The following is an 18199-nucleotide window of genomic DNA, read 5'->3' as shown; positions in this document are numbered from 1 at the left end:
GAGGCCTGGTGAAATGGTAGTTATACAGAATCCCCAGAGGAAGAGCTTGCGGCTCAGAGGGATTGAGGGCTGGGCCCACGTGCTAAGCCAGGGCTCCAGCTTGTGCCTGTGCAACCACAGAGTCCGGAAACTCCTCTCTTCTCTGTGATTCTCCAAGTCTCCCTCCACAGTGCCGGACTGGGGCAAGCGGAGACCACACTGGTGGCAGCAGGCCTCTTCCGCCGCGGGTGGAGCGGAGTGGCCAGGGGTGTGCAAGCTCTTGTTCTCCTCCAGGGATCTTGGCACCGAACAGATGCCATCGAGGTGGCTCAGTGCCAGCAGGGCCGGCGCAGTCAGAAACACAACTCCTCCTGCCCTACTGCCTCGCTGTGACTGAGTACCTGCTTCTCACCAGACGAGGTGGGAGTGGGGAGGGAGGGAGAGTGGAGAGGCCCCACCACCCCCTCTTGCCTCTGGGCCCCCTTTCTACGTGGGGGTGTACCTGACCCCAGGTGGCATGGGACAGACACGCTCCTGCCAACTAGGGGACCCCGGCTGGTTCTCAGTTGTTCAAAGCCTCTTCCACCCATGAGGTCAGGGTGGCCGCTCTGCTCTGGGGCACGGGGCACTGCACGAGGGCAGTGGGGCCATCCAGACCGGCTCCGCTAAAGGGAGCATGAGATGGCCCCACGCCCTCCTCTAGAGGCTTCTCTGCGGCCCCCGAGCTCCTGCCGGAGGCGATCAACATCCCTCCTGCTGTCAGATGTGTACCATTGACCCAGATGTCCAAGTTGGCTGTTTGGTAGCTACTCTTCTAGTAAACATGACTGCTGACCTGCCTATGCAGGCCCTTGGCTGGGCACTTCGGCCACAATCCCAGAGGACCGGCTCTGCCAGGAGGAGCCCACGCGGCCTGGGTGGAACAGGTAGATGGACAACTAACAACCCAGCTTGAAGGGCGAGTCCACGCCAGAGCACTGCAGACAAAAGGGCGGCATTTGAAATGGCAACGAGCAGGGCAGGGGACGCCCAAGTTGTCAGCTCCTGCAGGGGGGCAGAGTTTAGCACAGAGGGCATAGAGACTGGACAGGGAGGCAGAGGGCGGCGTCTGAGGCCCCTTTGCTTGGATGGACTCACGGGGAGCCTGGAGCTAGTGCTGGGGCGACAGGGGCTCCAAGGCCCTCAGATGGTGCCCCTTGCAGGACAGGGCCCTGGTGGGACTGGGCACATGGCCAGGACCTGCGACCAAGTTTCATCCCCAGCTTTGCCCGGGCCTCGCTGCACAGGCTGGCAAGCCCTGACCCTCGGAGGGCTGGGCTGTTGCATTTGTGCAACGTGCGGCCTGGACGGTGGTGTGGCTCAGGAAGCAGGGCCCATGGGAGAAAAGAGGGGTGGCCTTGGCTCAGGCAGAGGGAGCGTGTGGTGTGACTAGCCTGACCGAGTGGCGACGTGACTAGCTGATGGCCCGGAACGTGAGGAGGGGGAGGGTAGAGGGCATCAATACGAAGCGGTAGATCATCTTTACGTCCTCTTGCACCAGCGTCTCCACCAGGAAGTTTTTCAGCACCTAGGACAGAGGCGCGGGTTCTGCCTGGCCCGGCCTCCCCTGCCTTCCAGGGCCCGGAGGGTGGGTGCCCCGGGAGCAGAAGCCTGAGGTTCCCGACCAGGCTGCCCGCCCAGGCCCCGCCCAGGCCCCGCCCAGGCCCCATCCAGGCCCCATCCAGGCCCCATCCAGGCCCCGCCCAGGCCCCATCCAGGCCCCATCCAGGCTGCCCGCCCAGGCCCCACCCAGGCCCCATCCAGGCCCCGCCCAGGCCCCGCCCAGGCGCACTCACGTGGTGCAGCAGAAGCAGCATCTCCGCCTCTGCCAGGCGCCGCCCCAGGCACTGGCGCACGCCAAAGCCAAAGGCCAGGTGTGGGAACCTGGTACCAGAGGCCCGGCTGTCCAGCCAGCGCTGGGGATGATAGCGCTCGGGCCTGGCGAACATGGCGGGGTTTCGACCCAGGGAGTACAGTAGCACCTTCACCAACGTCTGCAGACAGGTGGGGAGGGGCAGGGTCAGAAGCCCTGTGGGTGAAGGTCAGAGGGCGGGGTGTCTGACAGAGGAGCCCTGCGGCCTCACTCACCCCGGCCGGGACGTGGTAGTTCTGCAGCACCAAGTCTGAGCTCACCTGTCGCTCCAAGAAGACACCCACGGGGTACAGCCTGTGCACAGGGGCGGCCGACAGGGCCCTCAGCTGCGACAGGGCCCTCGCTTCCCTTCTGCAGCCTTCCTAGCCCAGCGCCCACGGCCCGAGGGCAGCTCCCCCAGCGCCCTCACAGGCCGCTCCTGGCACCGGGAAGCCCAAATCCCGAGGGGCTGCTTCCTTGCATCTCCTAACTCAGCCAAAGCTGCCCCGGCCTGAGCAGCCCCGGGCCAATGAGGACACGCCCGACGATGGTCCCGGGACACTGAGGTGGGATCCCAGAGGAAGAAGCACCCCCATCCCTCTAGGGAGAGGAAGAGGAGGTGCAGGGGGACGTGGCCTTGGGCCAAGCTGCCGATCAGCAGCCCCGGCATCTGCCTGCAAGCCCCGGCGAGCGGGCTGTCCCGACGGCGGGGCCAGGGCAGCGGGGGTAGCCCAGGTCTACCACGCCTACCTCAGGGTCTCCTTGAGGGCCGCCCGCAGCAGGGGCAGCTCCGTGGTTGCCCTCTGGGGATCTTCTGAGATCCTGGCCTCGGCCCCCAGGCTCTCCTGGCGCAGGGCCTGCTGCACTTCCGGGTTCCGAGCCAGTTCAAAGAGAGTCATCAGCAAGGGGAAGGCCGTCTGCAGGAGCCACGGGGCCAGGGCTCAGACCTGGGCACAGGCCGTGCCCCTCCACCCCCAGGGCACCCCTCCCCGAATTCCTCCCTCCATTCCTCCATTCAGGCACTAGAAGCGCCAAGGCCAAAGATAAGAAGGAAGTGTCTGCATTTCTGAGCCTATACATGAGTTTGCTTGCTTCTGAATCAATGACCATGAAATCCTACTTTGTTTGTTTCTGCGGCTGCCTCCTCTTCTCTGCTGGTGTTTGTGAAATGCGTCCCTGCCTTTGTGCATTGTTGTATCTTCTTCACTCTCGTAGTTGTATACTTGCCATTGATGAATATAAACCACAGTTTACTGTTGATGGACATTAAGGCCGTTTCTGGTTGTACCTACCCCAGGTGGTGCTGCAGTGAATATTCCTGTCCTTGTCTTGAGGTGGGGCATTGCGAGTGCTTCAGGAGCTCCGTACCCAGAAGTGGGAATGCCGGGTCTTTGACGTGCTCAAGTACAGCTTTGGCAGAGGCTGTTGAAGAGATTTCCACAGAGTGTACCTGCTTATACTCCACACGATCCCGCACACTTCAAAATCTCGCCAACACATGGTGTGGTCGTCTTTGAATGTTTAGTCATTCCCGTTGGGGTCATCGTATTGTGGTTTCAAGTTGCATTTCCACCAAGAGGAATCGTGTTCAACAACTTTTCTTATACTTATTACCCATACACATTTCATATCTGGTAAACTGCCTTCATGCCTTTTGCTCCAATTTCTATTAGATGATCTACTATTTTAGTTACTGATTGGTAGGAAGAAGTTCATTCTATTTTCTGAATATGAGTCGTTTAGCAGATACGTGTTTGAAGTGCTTTCTCCTCATCTATGGCATGCATTTTTACTGTCTTATCAGTACCTTCTCAGGGACAGACGTTGTGAAGTTTTACATAATGCCAGTTATCATTTTTTTCTTATTTGACCAGCAGAATTTTGTTCAGTTTTGAAAATTCTTAATTTTCCAAAGGACATAAAGATAGCCTTCTACATTTTCCATTTTAACAACTTCATTTTTGAGTATTTATTGAGATCCACAAACATCCTGCACCTGCTTCTTTTGCATGGTGTGAATACCGTGTACCTTATCTCATGTATCCACCACTCATCAAGGCAATCAAGAGTCTATCCCCACTCCAGGGCAGGGTCGGCTTCGTCAGAAAGCCTGTAACTGGATATATGTGCTTTCTGACTTTGCTTTTCTCCTCTGTTGGTCTGTTTTTCGATCCTGAGCCCACCCCACACTGTCTTCATAAATGAGACGATATAAATGCTCTTGGTAGCTGAGAGTTCAAGTCCTCCAGCGTTTTTCTTCTCCCACTAGCTTGCCTTGGCTAATCCTAGCCCTTTCCATTTCCATAAACACTTGAACATTTGGAATCAACTTCACGCGCACACACTCACACACACACAGACACACACACCACCTACTGAGACTGACTGCAATTTCATTGAATTTGTAGATTAACCTTTACTCTATTGGGACTCACCATCAATAAGCTTTGCTTTAAGGCTTTAACTTCAATAGAATCTCTGGTTCATAGGGTTTTTGGAAACTATTAAGGACATTTCAGCCTCCCTCTCTCATTGTGTTATGGTTAACAGTGTTTTCCAAGTTTTCGTCCATGTCATCAGAAATCTCACATTTATCACAGGGAGCCTACTCGTAACAGCCCCTTATTTTCTTTACAAGGTCTGTGAGGGCTGACTGATGCCTCCCTTTCCATTTCTGATATTGGCAATGAGAATTTTATGTTTCTTCTTTGTGATCTCCTTCTGTGTTACCAATACCCTGAATCCTTGCAAAATACCAACCTTGGTTTTGTGAAGTTACCTCGTGTTCATTCTGCTATCCTCTTTATACTTCATTTCTCTGGGTGGATCATCTATTCTTTTTCTAACATCTTGAATGGAAGCTGAGAAAACTTTCACCCTGTTCTCTCTTCTACTAGATGCCTGTGATGTGATATATTTTGCACTTTTTCAGCTGCTTTCCCCACACTTTCAACTTGTCATAACTTCATAATCATTTAGACCTTACTATTTCCCAATTTCTGTTGGGGCGTGTCTTCTGTGTAATTGGTTTAGAAATGCCCTGAATAATTAGTAAGCAGTTGGGGATTTCCTGGTTCTCTTCTGACTAATCATTTCTAGCTTAATTTCACTGAAGTACAGAAGGAACTCTAAGTAACTTCAATCATTTGAGATTTGTTGATGCTGGGTTATGTCATGGCACTAACTCAACCTTGTAGAGTCATATGCGACCCTGTAAAAAGCTGTATCTGGTCATCTCTGGGTCTGTTGTTATGTATATTGATTTTTCCTAGTTTGTTAATGAGGCTGCTCAGACCTTCTATAGCAGCGGTTGGCAAACAGGAGCGTGTGGGACAAACCCCATCCACCAACCGTGTCTGTAAATAAAGCTTGGTTGGAACACAGGGACGATCATATGTTTACTTATCCTGTATGCCTGCCTCCACACCGCCAAAGACAGTGTTTTGTAGTAGCGACAGAGACTAGAAGGCCTACAAAGCTGAAAACATTTGCTGTCTGCTCCTTCCAGGAAAAGATTATTGATTGATCCGGGTCTGTCGCTGTGATAAGTTTTTTCTCCTTGCTCCAGCATCTAGAAGCTATGGAGAGAGAAGTGTTGATGAGAACTAAATTTAGGATAATGGAGTTGTCTGCAGGACCTAAATTCCACCAAGGTATCTTCTGTACGTATTTTGACCCCGTGTTAGGGGGTACATATGATTGTAATGTCTTTCTGATATTTTGTCCCTTCGCCTCTACACAATGTGGCTCTTCACATAAGTAACGCTCTTGTCTTAATATTTACTCAGCCTGTGTGTGTGTATAAGAGGGTCCTTTGAGGGGCAATCAAATTGTAGACCATTTTCTATATTTCATTTTCAATCTTTTCATGTCCTTGTTTTAAAGCATGTCTCTAATAAAGAGCATATGTTATTTTTTGTTTACCCCAGAAGTCTTGAGTTCCTAATTGTAGCCATGTAAATAATGTAATTAATGATATGTTTGTTTAAACATTTCATTTCCATTAAACGTTTGAGATAATTGTGTATTCAAATGCACTTGCAGGAAATATAGAAAGATCCTGCGAGTCCTTTACTCAGTTACTTGTTAATATCTTGCAAAATATAGTACAGTATTAAGACTAATAGGGTAGTGCCATTCACAATAGTGAGGAAAAAGATTGGTTTGATCACTGCAATTATCCCTTATATGGACACACGAACCTCTTTTCCACCCATATCTGGAAACAGTGTCCCCTGCAGTACTAATTTCATGTCCATTTATAAAAGTTTGTCACCTGTATAATGGCATATAAAAGAAACAGTGTGGTATGTAACCTTGGGAGATCGTCTTTTTTCACTGAGCTTAAGTCCCTGGATATTCATTTAAGTCAGTGCATCTATCACATTTTCCTCTCTTTACTGCTGAGTAATTTCCCAGGTGAGAAAGTTACATGGTTTGTTTACCCACTGCAGGACATCTGGGCTGTTTCTGGTCCTGGGATATTACAAATAAAGCTGTCATATACAGCCATGCGTATGTTTTCTATGGACACGTTTCAATTTGGGGAAAACAGAGAGGTAAAGTTGGGGATCTTATGGTAGTTGCTTGTTTAGCGTTTAAAGCAACTGCCACCCTGCCCTGCACGTTGGCTGCACCATTTTTCTGGGTCTCCAGCAATGTGTGAACGATCTGGTTTCTTTGTATCCTCCCCAGCATTTGGTGTGGTCCCTCTGGAGACCTCCACGCCGCCCCCGTCCTGCCCAGACCTTCTGGAACCATCTCCCCTTTCCGTGTCCTCCGAGACCTTCGGTCACCGACCCGCGGCCAGGCGCTCTGAGGAAACCGCCTCTGGGGACGCACTTCCGCCCCGAGGCCAGGCCAAACCTTCTAGAGGCCGCGCGAAGCCTGACGGGAAACGCCCTTCAGTCCTTCCTGGGTGGGGTCTGGGCTCTGAGCCTGACCGGCCTCTCCTCACTCGCCTGCGGCGGCTGCGCTCTCTACGGCCTGTGGGAGTCTGTCTTGAGGTCGTGTCCCTGAAGGTTCCATAAGGTCTGGGCAGAATGCGGGCTGGGAGGGGGGAGGGGAAGGTTCCAGAAGGTCCGGGCAGGACACGGGCTGGGAGGGGAAGGTTCCAGAAAGTCTGGGCAGAACGCGGGCTGGGAGGGGGGAGGGGAAGGTTCCAGAAGGTCCGGGCAGAATGCAGGCTGGGAGGGGGGAGGGGAAGGTTCCATAAGGTCCGGGCAGAACGCTGGCTGGGAGGGGGGAGGGGAAGGTTCCAGAAGGTCTGGGCAGAACGCGGGCTGGGAGGGGGGAGGGGAAGTTTCCAGAAAGTCTGGGCAGAATGTGGGCTGGGAGGAGGGGAGGGGAAGGTTCCAGAAGGTCTGGGCAGAATGCGGGCTGGGAGGGGGGAGGGGAAGTTTCCGGAAGGTCTGGGCAGAACACGGGCTGGGAGGGGGGAGGGAAAGGTTCCAGAAAGTCTGGGGAGAATGTGGGCTGGGAGGGGGGGAGGGGAAGGTTCCAGAAGGTCCGGGCAGGACACAGGGATGGGGCAGATTCCAGAAGGTCTGGGTAGGAGATGGGGGGAGGGGGATGGATGGGGGGGCGGGGGGGTGACGGATGGTGGGGCGGGAAGGTGCCAAAAGGTCTGGGCAGGATGCAGGGTGGTGGGGGCAGTGCTGCAGGCTTGGACTGGGTCTCAGGTCAGTGTCTGCAGATCCTGGGGTTTGGCCCTGCCCTCCTGGAGCAGGGGTCGCAGATCCCATTACCACCACCCATCCGTTCTGACCACACGGCATCCCTCCCCTGGGGTCCCATGGCCTCTCTACCCACCTAGCAGCCCTTCCTGTGGGTGTCCCTTTCACCACTCCCTGTGCCATATAAAATATGATGACATATGGCATATATTATCACCTTTCTGGGTACGGATGGCCCACTGAACCCACACGGCATCTTCACCACTGAAATCCCTGTCCTACCCGGACCCCACCTAACATCCCCTCCCCTGAGTCCCAAGGCTCCCGGACTCATATACCCGTGCCTTGTAGATTCCAGGTTTATTTAAATTAAGCCCCTAGGAGGATCAGGTATTTCCTGCTAAAAGCAATTCACAGATATGACACTCTGTTATCTTTCTGTTAGCCGACACCCTCAGTGGAGGACCAGCACAGAGATTTGACCAGGTCATCATTTTCCTTCCCAAACTAGTGGCCCCAACAGAAAGGAAAAATGAGGTTACAGGCTGCTGCTGAACTTTGCCTTCTACAACCTTTTGTAACCTCTGGAGCTAAAATTGAGGAGGTGGGCTCAAAATAATCCAGGGTCCAGAGTAATCCCCAGGATCTTTTTTCCAGAGATCTCTTCAGGTGATTTCTTTCCAGTTGGCACTGAATAAGGTTACCTATCACACATTTCTTTGAGGGACGTCATCCACATGGTATTATCAATGTAGCTACTCTCTGATTCATGATGGTTATCAGTCTGAGACCCACCACACTGGATTTTCACATATGCTGGCAAATTCAAACTCCTCTGTGGCAAAACTATAGATGTATGATGAGTTTCATTTCCAAAGAATACACCTTTTGCCTGAATTGGGAGAAGAAGGCCTTAGCTAAGTTGTCCTCGATACACCAATTCTCCCATCAGCTGTTTTTCTTCTTGCGCAGTCTTTGCCATATCAGGGACAACTGAAGCAGTGCAAAGGGCCACCTGTTTTAATTCTCATTCATTTAATGATGTTCTTATTCCTTTTTCTATCCGCACAGAAGTCACTGTAGCTTGTAAGACTGTGACTAGCAATCCTAAAACATTCTAAATACCACCCCCAGCCCGTTTAACCTATACGCTGCAAAAGCCTTAGATTCCTACACTCAGCGTTATGCAATCAAATTCTGGACCTTCAGTCTTTAACTGAGGAGGTGAATTCAGCCTCTTGTTGAGATATTTTCTGCTCTGTGTCACGATTCTCATAATGGATTGAATCTGGGCTAAATCACGTAGAGCCCATTTTTTTTTTATTAAAAACTTTTTTTTTGGCCACGCCACTCATCTCACGAGATCTTAGTTCCCTGACCAGGGGTCGAACCAGGCCCATGGCAGTGAATGCATGGAGTCCTAACCACTGGACCGCCAGGGAATTCTCTGTAGAGCACATTTTTAATCCCTGGCACTTTATATAAATTATTTGAAACAGTAACGTTGAAAGAATTTACAGCAAATACAAGGATACCCACCACCTAAAGTCCACCCTTAACATTTGACTAGTTTTTCCATGTATCCATCCATCTCTCCAACCAGGCGTTAATTCATCTTCTCTTTCGGTTCATTTCAAAAGGAACTACAGGCATTAGCATTCTTTCCCCTACAAACTGTAGCAGCTTTGCCTTGCATGATTCATGCTTTGTGTGTCTTATCTAAAAATTCTTTGACTAACCCAAGATTGAAAAAATTGTTCCTGTTTCCTTCTAGAAGTCTTCTAGCTTTGTAGTTAGAGAAGTTTTATAGCTTATAGTTATACCTGTGATCCATTTCCAATGGATTTTTGTATATGATGTGAGGTAAAGGGAAAGCCACGTTTATGTTTTTGCTTTTCTTTTTTACAAGTTTTCTTCATTTGGGGGCATATCTTTTGCGTTTGGTTGCTCAAAGGTCCCAGCACCATTTGTCACAGAGGTGGCCCTTTCTTCATTGCATTATCTTGCTTGGCACTTTTGTCTAAAATCAATTAATCACACATGGGTAGGTCTGTTTCTTGACTCTTTAATCCGTTCTGTTGATTGTATGTCTAAGCTTTCTGCAGCTGCAGCCTCACACTGTCTTGGTTACTGTAGCTTTTTTCTAACTACCATTCAAAATCCAGAACCATAAAATAAAAGATGGTGATAAAGCTCCTCTCCTGACCAAACTCCAGCCAGGCTCCTCTGGGCCTTTTATCAACTAGGCCTCAAGCTTGGCCTGTAAAGACTAGAGCAAACACTAAGGTCGCTTCTAACAGCTGAAGGCCGCATCCCTAGGATGACCCAAATCCCCCCACCCCCGCCTCAAAGTACCTGCCTGAAGAACTGTGTTCCAGCGGCCACCTGAAAATGGGCCCCTTCTCCCAGCCTCCGTGGGAGGGCGGGAGCTTAACTTAGACAAGTGCCAGTTAGCAAACCCAAGTGGGTTTCACAGGGACCAACCGTGCCTTCCTGCTTTTGTAATTTTCACCTCCCTGACTCCACTGAGCCCCTCTCGCCACCTCCCTACTCCCTCACTCTCCCTTTGAAATGCCCAGTCACCCCTGTGCAAATCCAAGTGGAGTTCCCTTCACGCAGACTCTTTTCCCCACTGAAATAGAATGTTCCTGATCAAAATCCATCCTTACCACTTTAACTAGTGTCTGGCTTTGTTTTATCTTTGACCATGAAAAGCAAGCACTTCTGCTTGGCAAAAATACCAAGACCTGTATCAGATAGGAAAAAAGTTTTTTTGACCTTTTATGGCAGACAATGGACTGCTGTCACAGTGCATTTAGACAACAGACTCGAATAGAGAGCACAGAAAAAGGAATACACGTACCTACCTGAATGCAAAAGCTTGCTCAACGTCACTCATAATTAAAGAAATGCAAATTCATGCTACGGGATACTATTTTTACCTACTGGATTGGTGAAAACCCGAAGGATGGAGAAGCATGCATTCTTTCTTTTTTTTTTTTTTTTTTAACATCTTTATTGAAGTATAATTGCCTTACAATGGTGTGTTAGCTTCTGCTTTATAACAAAGTGAATCAGTTGCAAAGGAAACCATAAACAAGACCAAAAGACAACCATCAGAATGGGAGAAAATATTTGCAAATGAAGCAACTGACAAAGGATTAATCTCCAAGATTTACAAGCAGCTCATGCAGCTCAATAACAAAAAAACGAACAACCCAATCCAAAAATGGGCCGAAGACCTAAATAGACATTTCTCCAAAGAAGATATACAGATGGCCTACAGACACATGAAAGAATGCTCAACATCATTAATCATTAGAGAAATGCAAATCAAAACTACAATGAGATATCACCTCACACCGGTCAGAATGGCCATCATCAAAAAATCTAGAAACAATAAATGCTGGAGAGGGTGTGGAGGAAAGGGAACACTCTTGCACTGTTGGTGGGAATGTAAATTGATACAGCCACTATGGAGAACAGTATGGAGGTTCCTTAAAAAACTACAAATAGAACTACCATACGACCCAGCAATCCCACTACTGGGCATATACCCTGAGAAAACCATAGGTAAAAAAGAGTCATGTACCAAAATGTTCATTGCAGCTCTATTTACAATAGCCAGGACATGGAAGCAACCTAAATGTCCATCGACAGATGAATGGATAAAGAAGATGTGGCACATATATACAATGGAATATTACTCAGCCATAAAAAGAAATGAAATGGAGGTATTTGTAATGAGGTGGATGGAGTTAGAGTCTGTCATACAGAGTGAAGTAAGTCAGAAAGAGAAAAACAAATACAGTATGCTAACACATATATACGGAATCTAAGGAAAAAAAAAAAAAAAAAAGGCCATGAAGAACCTAGTGGCAAGACGGGAATAAAGACACAGACCTACTAGAGAATGGACTTGAGGATATGGGGAGGGGGTGGGGTGAGATGTGACAGGGTAAGAGAGTGTCATGGACATATATACACTACCAAATGTAAAATAGATAACTAGTGGGAAGCAGCCGCATAGCACAGGGAGATCAGCTCGGTGCTTCATGCATTCTTTCTTATGATACCGCGGGAACCCGCACTCAAACTTCTCAAAGACGGGAGGAGAGAACTGATGTAGCTGTTGGGCAAGTGCATCTAGATTGCAACTACATTGAACCTGAGACTGTCAGTCGAATTTCTGGGAAACCGTCCGTCCGGTGTACCTGCACTCGTAAGAAATAACATTACGGACAATTGCAGCTCTATTTCTAGTATGACACGCTGTAAACAACACAAAGGCTCATGGAAGGAGGCTCTGTAAATACACTATCCTGCATCCAGGCCGTGGATGCTCCGCCTTGTAAAACAACAGGAGAATTCCTGCGAAGGTGCTGCCAGCGCTAACACAGGCACGTCTGCAGGAGAGGGCGCAGGAAGGACGCAGGCGGGGAACAGCCACGTTCTTCCCGCAGCGCCACGCTCCTCCGGGGCCACGACGTGGGAGAAACCAGAACGCGATCCCGCCCACAAGGGGCAGGGCCCTGCGGGGTGGGAGGGGCGGTGGGTGTCCTCTCCCCCCGCGGGAGGGCCCTGGCGCCCCCAGACGCGTGGCCAGTGTCTCTCCTCCTCTACCTGCCACCCGCCAGATAGCAGGGCGAAGGCGGGTGTGGAACTTGGGGAACATTCCAGAAGGAGCAGGAGAGGGGAGCCCGGAAGGGAGCGGGCAGGAGTGCACGGGGTGGGGGGGCGTGAGGCCTGCAGGCTTGGTGAGAGGAGAGCCGGCCTCAGCATCAGGGGTGGCAAGGCCAGCCTGGGCTGGGCTGGGCGCTGCAGGGGTACCCAAGCCTTCCTGTGCCCTGGGGTCAGGATGCACTGGTGATGACCTGGCCACAGATGGAGAGGGAGATGGAGATGGAGGAGGGAGGCCGGTGGTGCTGGGTGGGAGGGTGCCCCATGCGGGCTCTTGAGAGAACAGGAGTTCAGATCAGCGGTGGGTGAAACCTGGTGCAGCCTTCAGGGAGCAGCGGCAGGCACACCTGCCGAGCGGGTTTGCTGGGGCACATGGGTGAGTGAATGCGGAGCTCCAGGGAGTGGTGACGCCCCTGGGGACAGAGGGGACTTAGTGGCGGTGACAGGCCGCCCGGCACCGAGAGGCCACACCGAGCCCCAGGCCCATGGCTGAGGAGGAGAGCGGCTGCCCCAGTGTCCAGTGGGGAAGGGCTCCGAATGGTGGTGGACACACGGGGGCCACATCTAACCCTGGAGCCACAGGGCTGACCAAGTGGCCCTGCTCGCTCCTCACGTCCAGGGCCAGACATCGCGGGAGATGACGGGCCTCCTTGCTTTGCTGCTGGTCATGAGCCTGCCGTGGGTGGAGACCAATGTCACCGTGTCTGGAAGGCAAAGTAAGCTCCAGGCCCTCGGCCTCCTGGGCTGGGGGGAGGAGGTGGGCTGGAACGCCTGTGCGGACTCGGGGGTGGCCGTCCACGTTTGGACGCCGCCCTGGCCCCAGGTGGGTTTGGACAGTTGTCGCACAGAGGACTCGGTGGGCAAAAGAGCGTGAGGAGGGTGGTCAGCTGGCCTGGACGCCGTGGGGGAGCCTCTTGATGCGGAGCCCCCCAGGGGCAGGGCGGGATGGCTGCTTTCATTCCCCAGCGCCCAGCTCTCCCTGCCGTGGCCCTGCCTTCCTGGGGGAGGTCAGGCTGGAGGCCCAGCCGTCACTGGGGCTTCTGGGGCTGCCTTTGAGAACAGAGAGCTGCAGGGGCGTGACGCAGAGCTGACCGTGGGCCGCCGCTCCGGGGTCAGGAGGGACACCGGGTCTCGGGAGGGGACGGGGGAGCCCGGCGCTGAAGGAGGTGGGGCGGGCCAGGAAGGGGGGGGGAAAGGGTGTGCGGGAGCAGACTCCAAAGCTGTGGGGTTTCTTTTTCTAGAGAAGTCAGATGTGAGATGCCAGAGTTGTGTGTGGATGGGGCGCGTCCCTGAGTCTGGGCGGGGTGGGGGGAGGCGAGCCTTGGGTGCTGCCATATGAACGTGGGAGCTTGCATGTCTCTGGGGCGAGTGTCTGTGCGTGTCGGTGTTCGTGCGGTGGGTCTTGGTGTGGACGTGTGAGACACACCCTGTGCGTGGATGAGGGAAGCCCAGAGAGGAGAGAAGGCGCTCCGGGGATGGGGCGGGCTGTGGGGAGCTGGAAAGACAGAGGGACCCCAGGCTGTTCTCATTTGGAGGAAGGAGAGGATGGCGGGTGTTGGTCTGACAGGACCTGAGAGCTGCCACATTCCGTTTTCTTTTTATACCTCATTTCAGACGTACTGAGGTGTCACGTTTGCGAGGAGGAGAACAGTTTTGATTGTGAAAGACCAACGGACTGTAAAGCGGACACTCCATATTGTACTTCTGTTGCCGTGAGTAAGTATCTCAGTTAGTACTGGGGTTCCACAGGCAGGTCAGTAGAATACTTTCAGGGTTTAGGGTCTGTCTAGTTTTCCTCAATAGAGAATAACTAATATGAAAGCGACCCTTTTGTTAAATTTGAAGAGCAAAGTCCTGTGAAGCCAGGAGGGCAGGTGGGCCATGCAGGAGACTCAGCTTATGTAAGTCACAGCAGGGCAGATGTAGGGCAACACGCATTGACCGCTGGTCAGGGTGAAATACTGAGGTGTAGGAAGAAAGTAACGGAGAGTTCTTTTCATTCACTTCTAAGTGAAAAATTAAGCTTTAAGGACTTCAAATGTCCCACCAAGAGTAGCTTTTACAAGAGATGTACATAATTAGGGGCGTGGGCTTAAAATATGTTCTGAAAGGAGTGTGCATGCTTTAAAACGTCTGGAGACCACTGCTGTGTCATCTGAAATTCGCCCGAGGACTTCTGGCCTCATGAAGAGCTCTCTCCCGAGGGTGAGTCTGAAGGCCCCAGCATGACCCAGCAGTGGCTTCGTCAGGGCTGGAGAATTCACTTTCCGTTCGTCAGCCGCTTCTGGAGGCTTCCATGTTCCCAGAAGTGTGCGGGGTGCTGAGTCGGTCGAGGTGTAAGCCCCACTGCAGCCTCACGTGGACCTGATAACTTAGCATGGAAAGGTGACTGCACAGTGAAATACGAGATGAGGTGCAGTCGGAAGACTGGCCGTGTCCCCCAGCGCTGACCTGTGCCCTTGCAGCAGGCTCCCTGGCACAGCACTCACACCCAGGCCCTGGGCAGCGGCTCCTCAAGAGGCCAGCTCCAAGCTCCGGGCAGTGGCTCGGACAGCCGGGAGCCCCTTGCTCTCGTGTGTCTGTCCGTGGTCACAAAGGCCTGAGCGACCCTGCATTTGAGAAGTTGAGGCCGAAGGAGCCTGTACGTTCCCAAAGGGAGACCGCAAGGCCCAGGTTCCCGGTGCGCGCGGACAGGCCGAGGCTGGGGCATCCGATGCCGCACCAACTCCCAGAAGCAAATCTGAGCACAAAGCCCTGATCCTCTTCCTCTGTGGTGACGGCTCCTGACTCCCCATCAGGTGCCCTCTTTGAGCGGGGCTTCTGAGAGGCGGCACCGGAAGGGTCAGTGTTGGGCAGATTTCAGACAGAAATGGTGTTGGTGTCGTTTTCAATTCACGTGACTCCTTTCTGTCTCTCTGTCCTCATTTCCCATTAGGAATATTTCCACGGTTCTTCTATGTCTCCAAGCAGTGCGTAAAGTATTGTGGGATAACCAGTCCGCCTCCGCAGATGGCCAAGTCGTTCGTGCTCGTAAAGCCCATGCCCTTCCTGTTCATGGCGTGCTGTAAGCAGAACCTGTGCAACAACCAGAAACCAATCATCAAAGAAAACATAGAAGATAGATACAAAGAGGGGGGCGGGGAGGATGGCAGCAGCGGGCAGGGCAGCAGGGGCAGCAGTGCGGGGCTGGTGACTTTCCTGACACTGGCCTCTGGGCTCCTGGGCCTCAGGCTGCCGTGATGAAGCCGACTGGCTGCAGATGGTTGGAACCTATTGCATTAAACTTGTTTTCCATTGATTAGCTCACTGGTGGTCTGACTTTCCAGGGACCTCGAAATGGGGAAGGAGTGGGGAGATCGAATCTATTTGGCTCTAGCCGGCAGGTCAGCAGGTCAAATTAGAGCAAGGCCAAACCTTCCCCATATTGATTCTGTCTACAAGTTGTTTCTCTTTGAAATCAAGACTTGTAACTCTTGACTCCCCTTCACCTTGGAGGGCCTCAGTATTGATGTAAGCGAGGGCCTGAGGCCCACCCATGAGCAGTAGTGCTCGGATGCTTCTGACCTTTGGGGGGGCCCAGGGTCAGTGGGGGAGACAGAATGATTTGGGCGTAAGACACCCCTGAAGCGAAAGAAATACTGCTCAGCGTGGGGAGTGGGACATCGTCCTGGGGACAGCCGTCTTCTGACGGGGGAGGCCCCATGGCCGCTCTCCTTCAGCTCTTGCTACCAGCTCCCAGGAGACAGAAGACAAGGAATTCTGCTGAATAAGCATGGACGTCACCCACCAGCTGGCACAGGTGGGTGGACTCACAAATTCTTTCACGTGCATTTGTCCAGCATTTGAAACTTGAGCAGGTAGACAGCAGCAGGGTCAGCCTTTTCTCAGTTTTCAGTTGAGACGCAGCTGTCCAAAGACAGCTGAAAAGTCAGAGTCATAGTTGTGCACAGAACAAAGGCTTTCTCCCCCGTGGCGTTGACTCGGTGTTAGGATGCGTGCAGCGCCATCTGCAGCTCACCTTCCTACCCCGTCTGCCCACACTCCAGCCCGCCCCAACCTGGTCTGACTCAGGGAGACTGCTGGTTGGGGCAGCCTGGGAACCTTCCAAAGAGTCTCGGTGGCCGCAGAAGGAGGCACTGCGGGGCAGGCAGGGAGGAGGGCCCTCTCTGTCACATCTGGACCCTCTAAACCAGAGGTCTAGGTGGGCCAGAAGGCCCCTGAGGGTTGGCCGGCAACTCCAGGACTGAAGATTTCCAGCATCTGTTAGGCTCCTACTGCGTGCGTGTCCCTTGTGCAAGCACAGGCTTTGCGCTCACACCCGGGTCCAGGAACTGCGTCCCCCAGCTGCTCCCGACTCACATCCAAGGATAGAGCTTGGGGAGCATCCCTTTTGTTAGGGCAGGCAAGAGAGGCAAGAGGTCAACTATGCGAGAGTTACCATGGCAACCTGACATTGGAGTCTCTTCACCAGGAGGACGGTTAGGTGCAGTGTAAGATAACTGGGAAGTCAAGACGTGTGAATATGGAGAATCCCTAAATTTGGATCTGGTGAGTCTTTGGTGATTTGATGAGGATCACTTTCGATGACAGATGATGGGAGATACCAGCGTATTGCAGGATGAGGAGTTCAAGTGAATTGGGAAACATGTTGTCACCAGTGTGACAGATACTCTTTCTAGAAGTCACTGTGGAAGGAAGGAGCTGTAAGAGGGTAGCGTTTAGAAAAAACAGATCAAGGGTCAACATCGGTGCCACATTAAGAATGTGAAGACTTGGGAGCCTCTATCTGCGAAGAGTGGGGAGCCAGTCGGTGAAGGACAGAAGCAGGAGGCGGGGGCCCAGCTGGTGCAGGCAGAATGGAACGGGGTCCAGAGCAGAGGCCGCAGCCCCGGCAGGGAGAGGGGACGCTTCTCCCGTGAGCCAGCAGGGCGACGGGCAGGAGCGCACAGAGAGCGCACGTGTGGGAAGGAGCCGGGAAGTTGAAAGGCTTCATTCCCCACAGTCACGCTTGCTCCGTGAGGCGGCAGGCGGGGGCCTCTGCTGAAGAGGGCGGGCGAACAGACGCGGTGGGGCATGATGGCAGCTTGGGACCGTCCCTGCAGGCAGGAGAGACTGGAGGTCGTGGCGGAGACCGTGCAGAGACCCAGAAGAGCTTGCTGGCAAGAGGACGCAGGAGCAGTCGAGGCGCAGGAGCGGAAATGGTGGGGGCTCTCGGAAGCCTGCTGTGAGCTAATCCCCTAGGTCACCAGGGCAGGAGGGAACTGCACTTGGTTTCAGGAGAGCAACTGAGTGACGACCTGTCGAAACTTGGCCAGATAGAGAAGGAGGTCCAGCCAAGGTGAATAGGACCGGGCCAGGCTTGCAAGGCCACGTGGAGGTAGAGGGCAGAGTGCTGGCTAGAGCCGAGGGAAGAGCGTGAAGGGAAGGGGCCTACAGTCACCTGGACCCCTCAGAACTCCGTGCAGGGTAAGGGAAAGCTCACGTGCTGGGGAAGGACGCGTGATTCCGCGAGTGGCGTTGCTAAGGTGGGCCACCGTGTTCCTTAAGAGCCGGTGTGGTGCAAGTGACAGAAAACCCCAAACCATGATGACCTCAGCAAGGGCAGAAAGTGTTTGTTTCCGGCTCACGTACACGAAGCGCAGCGCTCAGCAGCCCAGAGCGGCACGGCGTGGCAGGAAGCACGCTCCGCCTTGCCGAGCTCTGCTGCAGCTCGGGGCACACGCTTCGGGGAGCGGAGTGTGGGGGGCCGCAAAAGCAGGATCTCTTTCAAAGTGACAAGTTCTCCAAAATATATATGCATGCCCAAGTTGTCACCTGTACGTAGGCTTTAAAAAGCAAGAAAACTGAGAATGTGAGGGTCCACTCTGAGTATAGGAAGCGGTCTTCTAGGGGGAACAGGCATCTCAGACGCTCTGAGCTGCCAGTGCCTTGGACGGTTGGACTCAACGGGCCACGTGAAGACACACAGAGGAGC

The 18199-nt window shown here is 52.8% G+C and overlaps 2 protein-coding genes across 3 annotated transcripts; one reads left to right on the top strand and one right to left on the bottom strand.

Moving 5' to 3' along the window:
* Positions 1 to 1301: 1301 nt before the first annotated feature.
* On the bottom strand, positions 1302 to 4919 carry LOC309647133 (cytochrome P450 11B1, mitochondrial-like). Its single transcript, XM_082434132.1, has 4 exons — positions 2621 to 4919; positions 2107 to 2185; positions 1815 to 2012; positions 1302 to 1546 (listed from the first exon to the last, which is right to left on the bottom strand). The coding sequence occupies exons 1-4, from the start codon at positions 2767 to 2769 to the stop codon at positions 1433 to 1435; spliced, it is 540 nt and encodes a 179-aa protein (XP_082290258.1). The 5' UTR covers positions 2770 to 4919; the 3' UTR covers positions 1302 to 1432.
* A 537-nt stretch (positions 4920 to 5456) lies between these two features.
* LY6K (lymphocyte antigen 6 family member K) lies at positions 5457 to 15521 on the top strand. 2 transcript variants are annotated; one of them, XM_082433456.1, is made up of 4 exons: positions 5457 to 6901; positions 12845 to 12941; positions 13840 to 13941; positions 15161 to 15521. In XM_082433456.1, the coding sequence occupies exons 2-4, from the start codon at positions 12863 to 12865 to the stop codon at positions 15463 to 15465; spliced, it is 486 nt and encodes a 161-aa protein (XP_082289582.1). In that variant the 5' UTR covers positions 5457 to 6901; positions 12845 to 12862; the 3' UTR covers positions 15466 to 15521. The 2 variants fall into 2 exon arrangements, with proteins under 2 accessions (XP_082289582.1, XP_082289583.1); XM_082433457.1 differs by lacking the exon at positions 5457 to 6901 and adding an exon at positions 12124 to 12200.
* Positions 15522 to 18199: the final 2678 nt, after the last annotated feature.

Source organism: Balaenoptera physalus, assembly GCF_965194825.1.
Source record: "Balaenoptera physalus genome assembly, chromosome: 17".
NCBI classification, from domain to species: Eukaryota; Metazoa; Chordata; class Mammalia; order Artiodactyla; family Balaenopteridae; genus Balaenoptera; species Balaenoptera physalus.
This window is presented reverse-complemented; position numbering and strand designations above follow the sequence as displayed.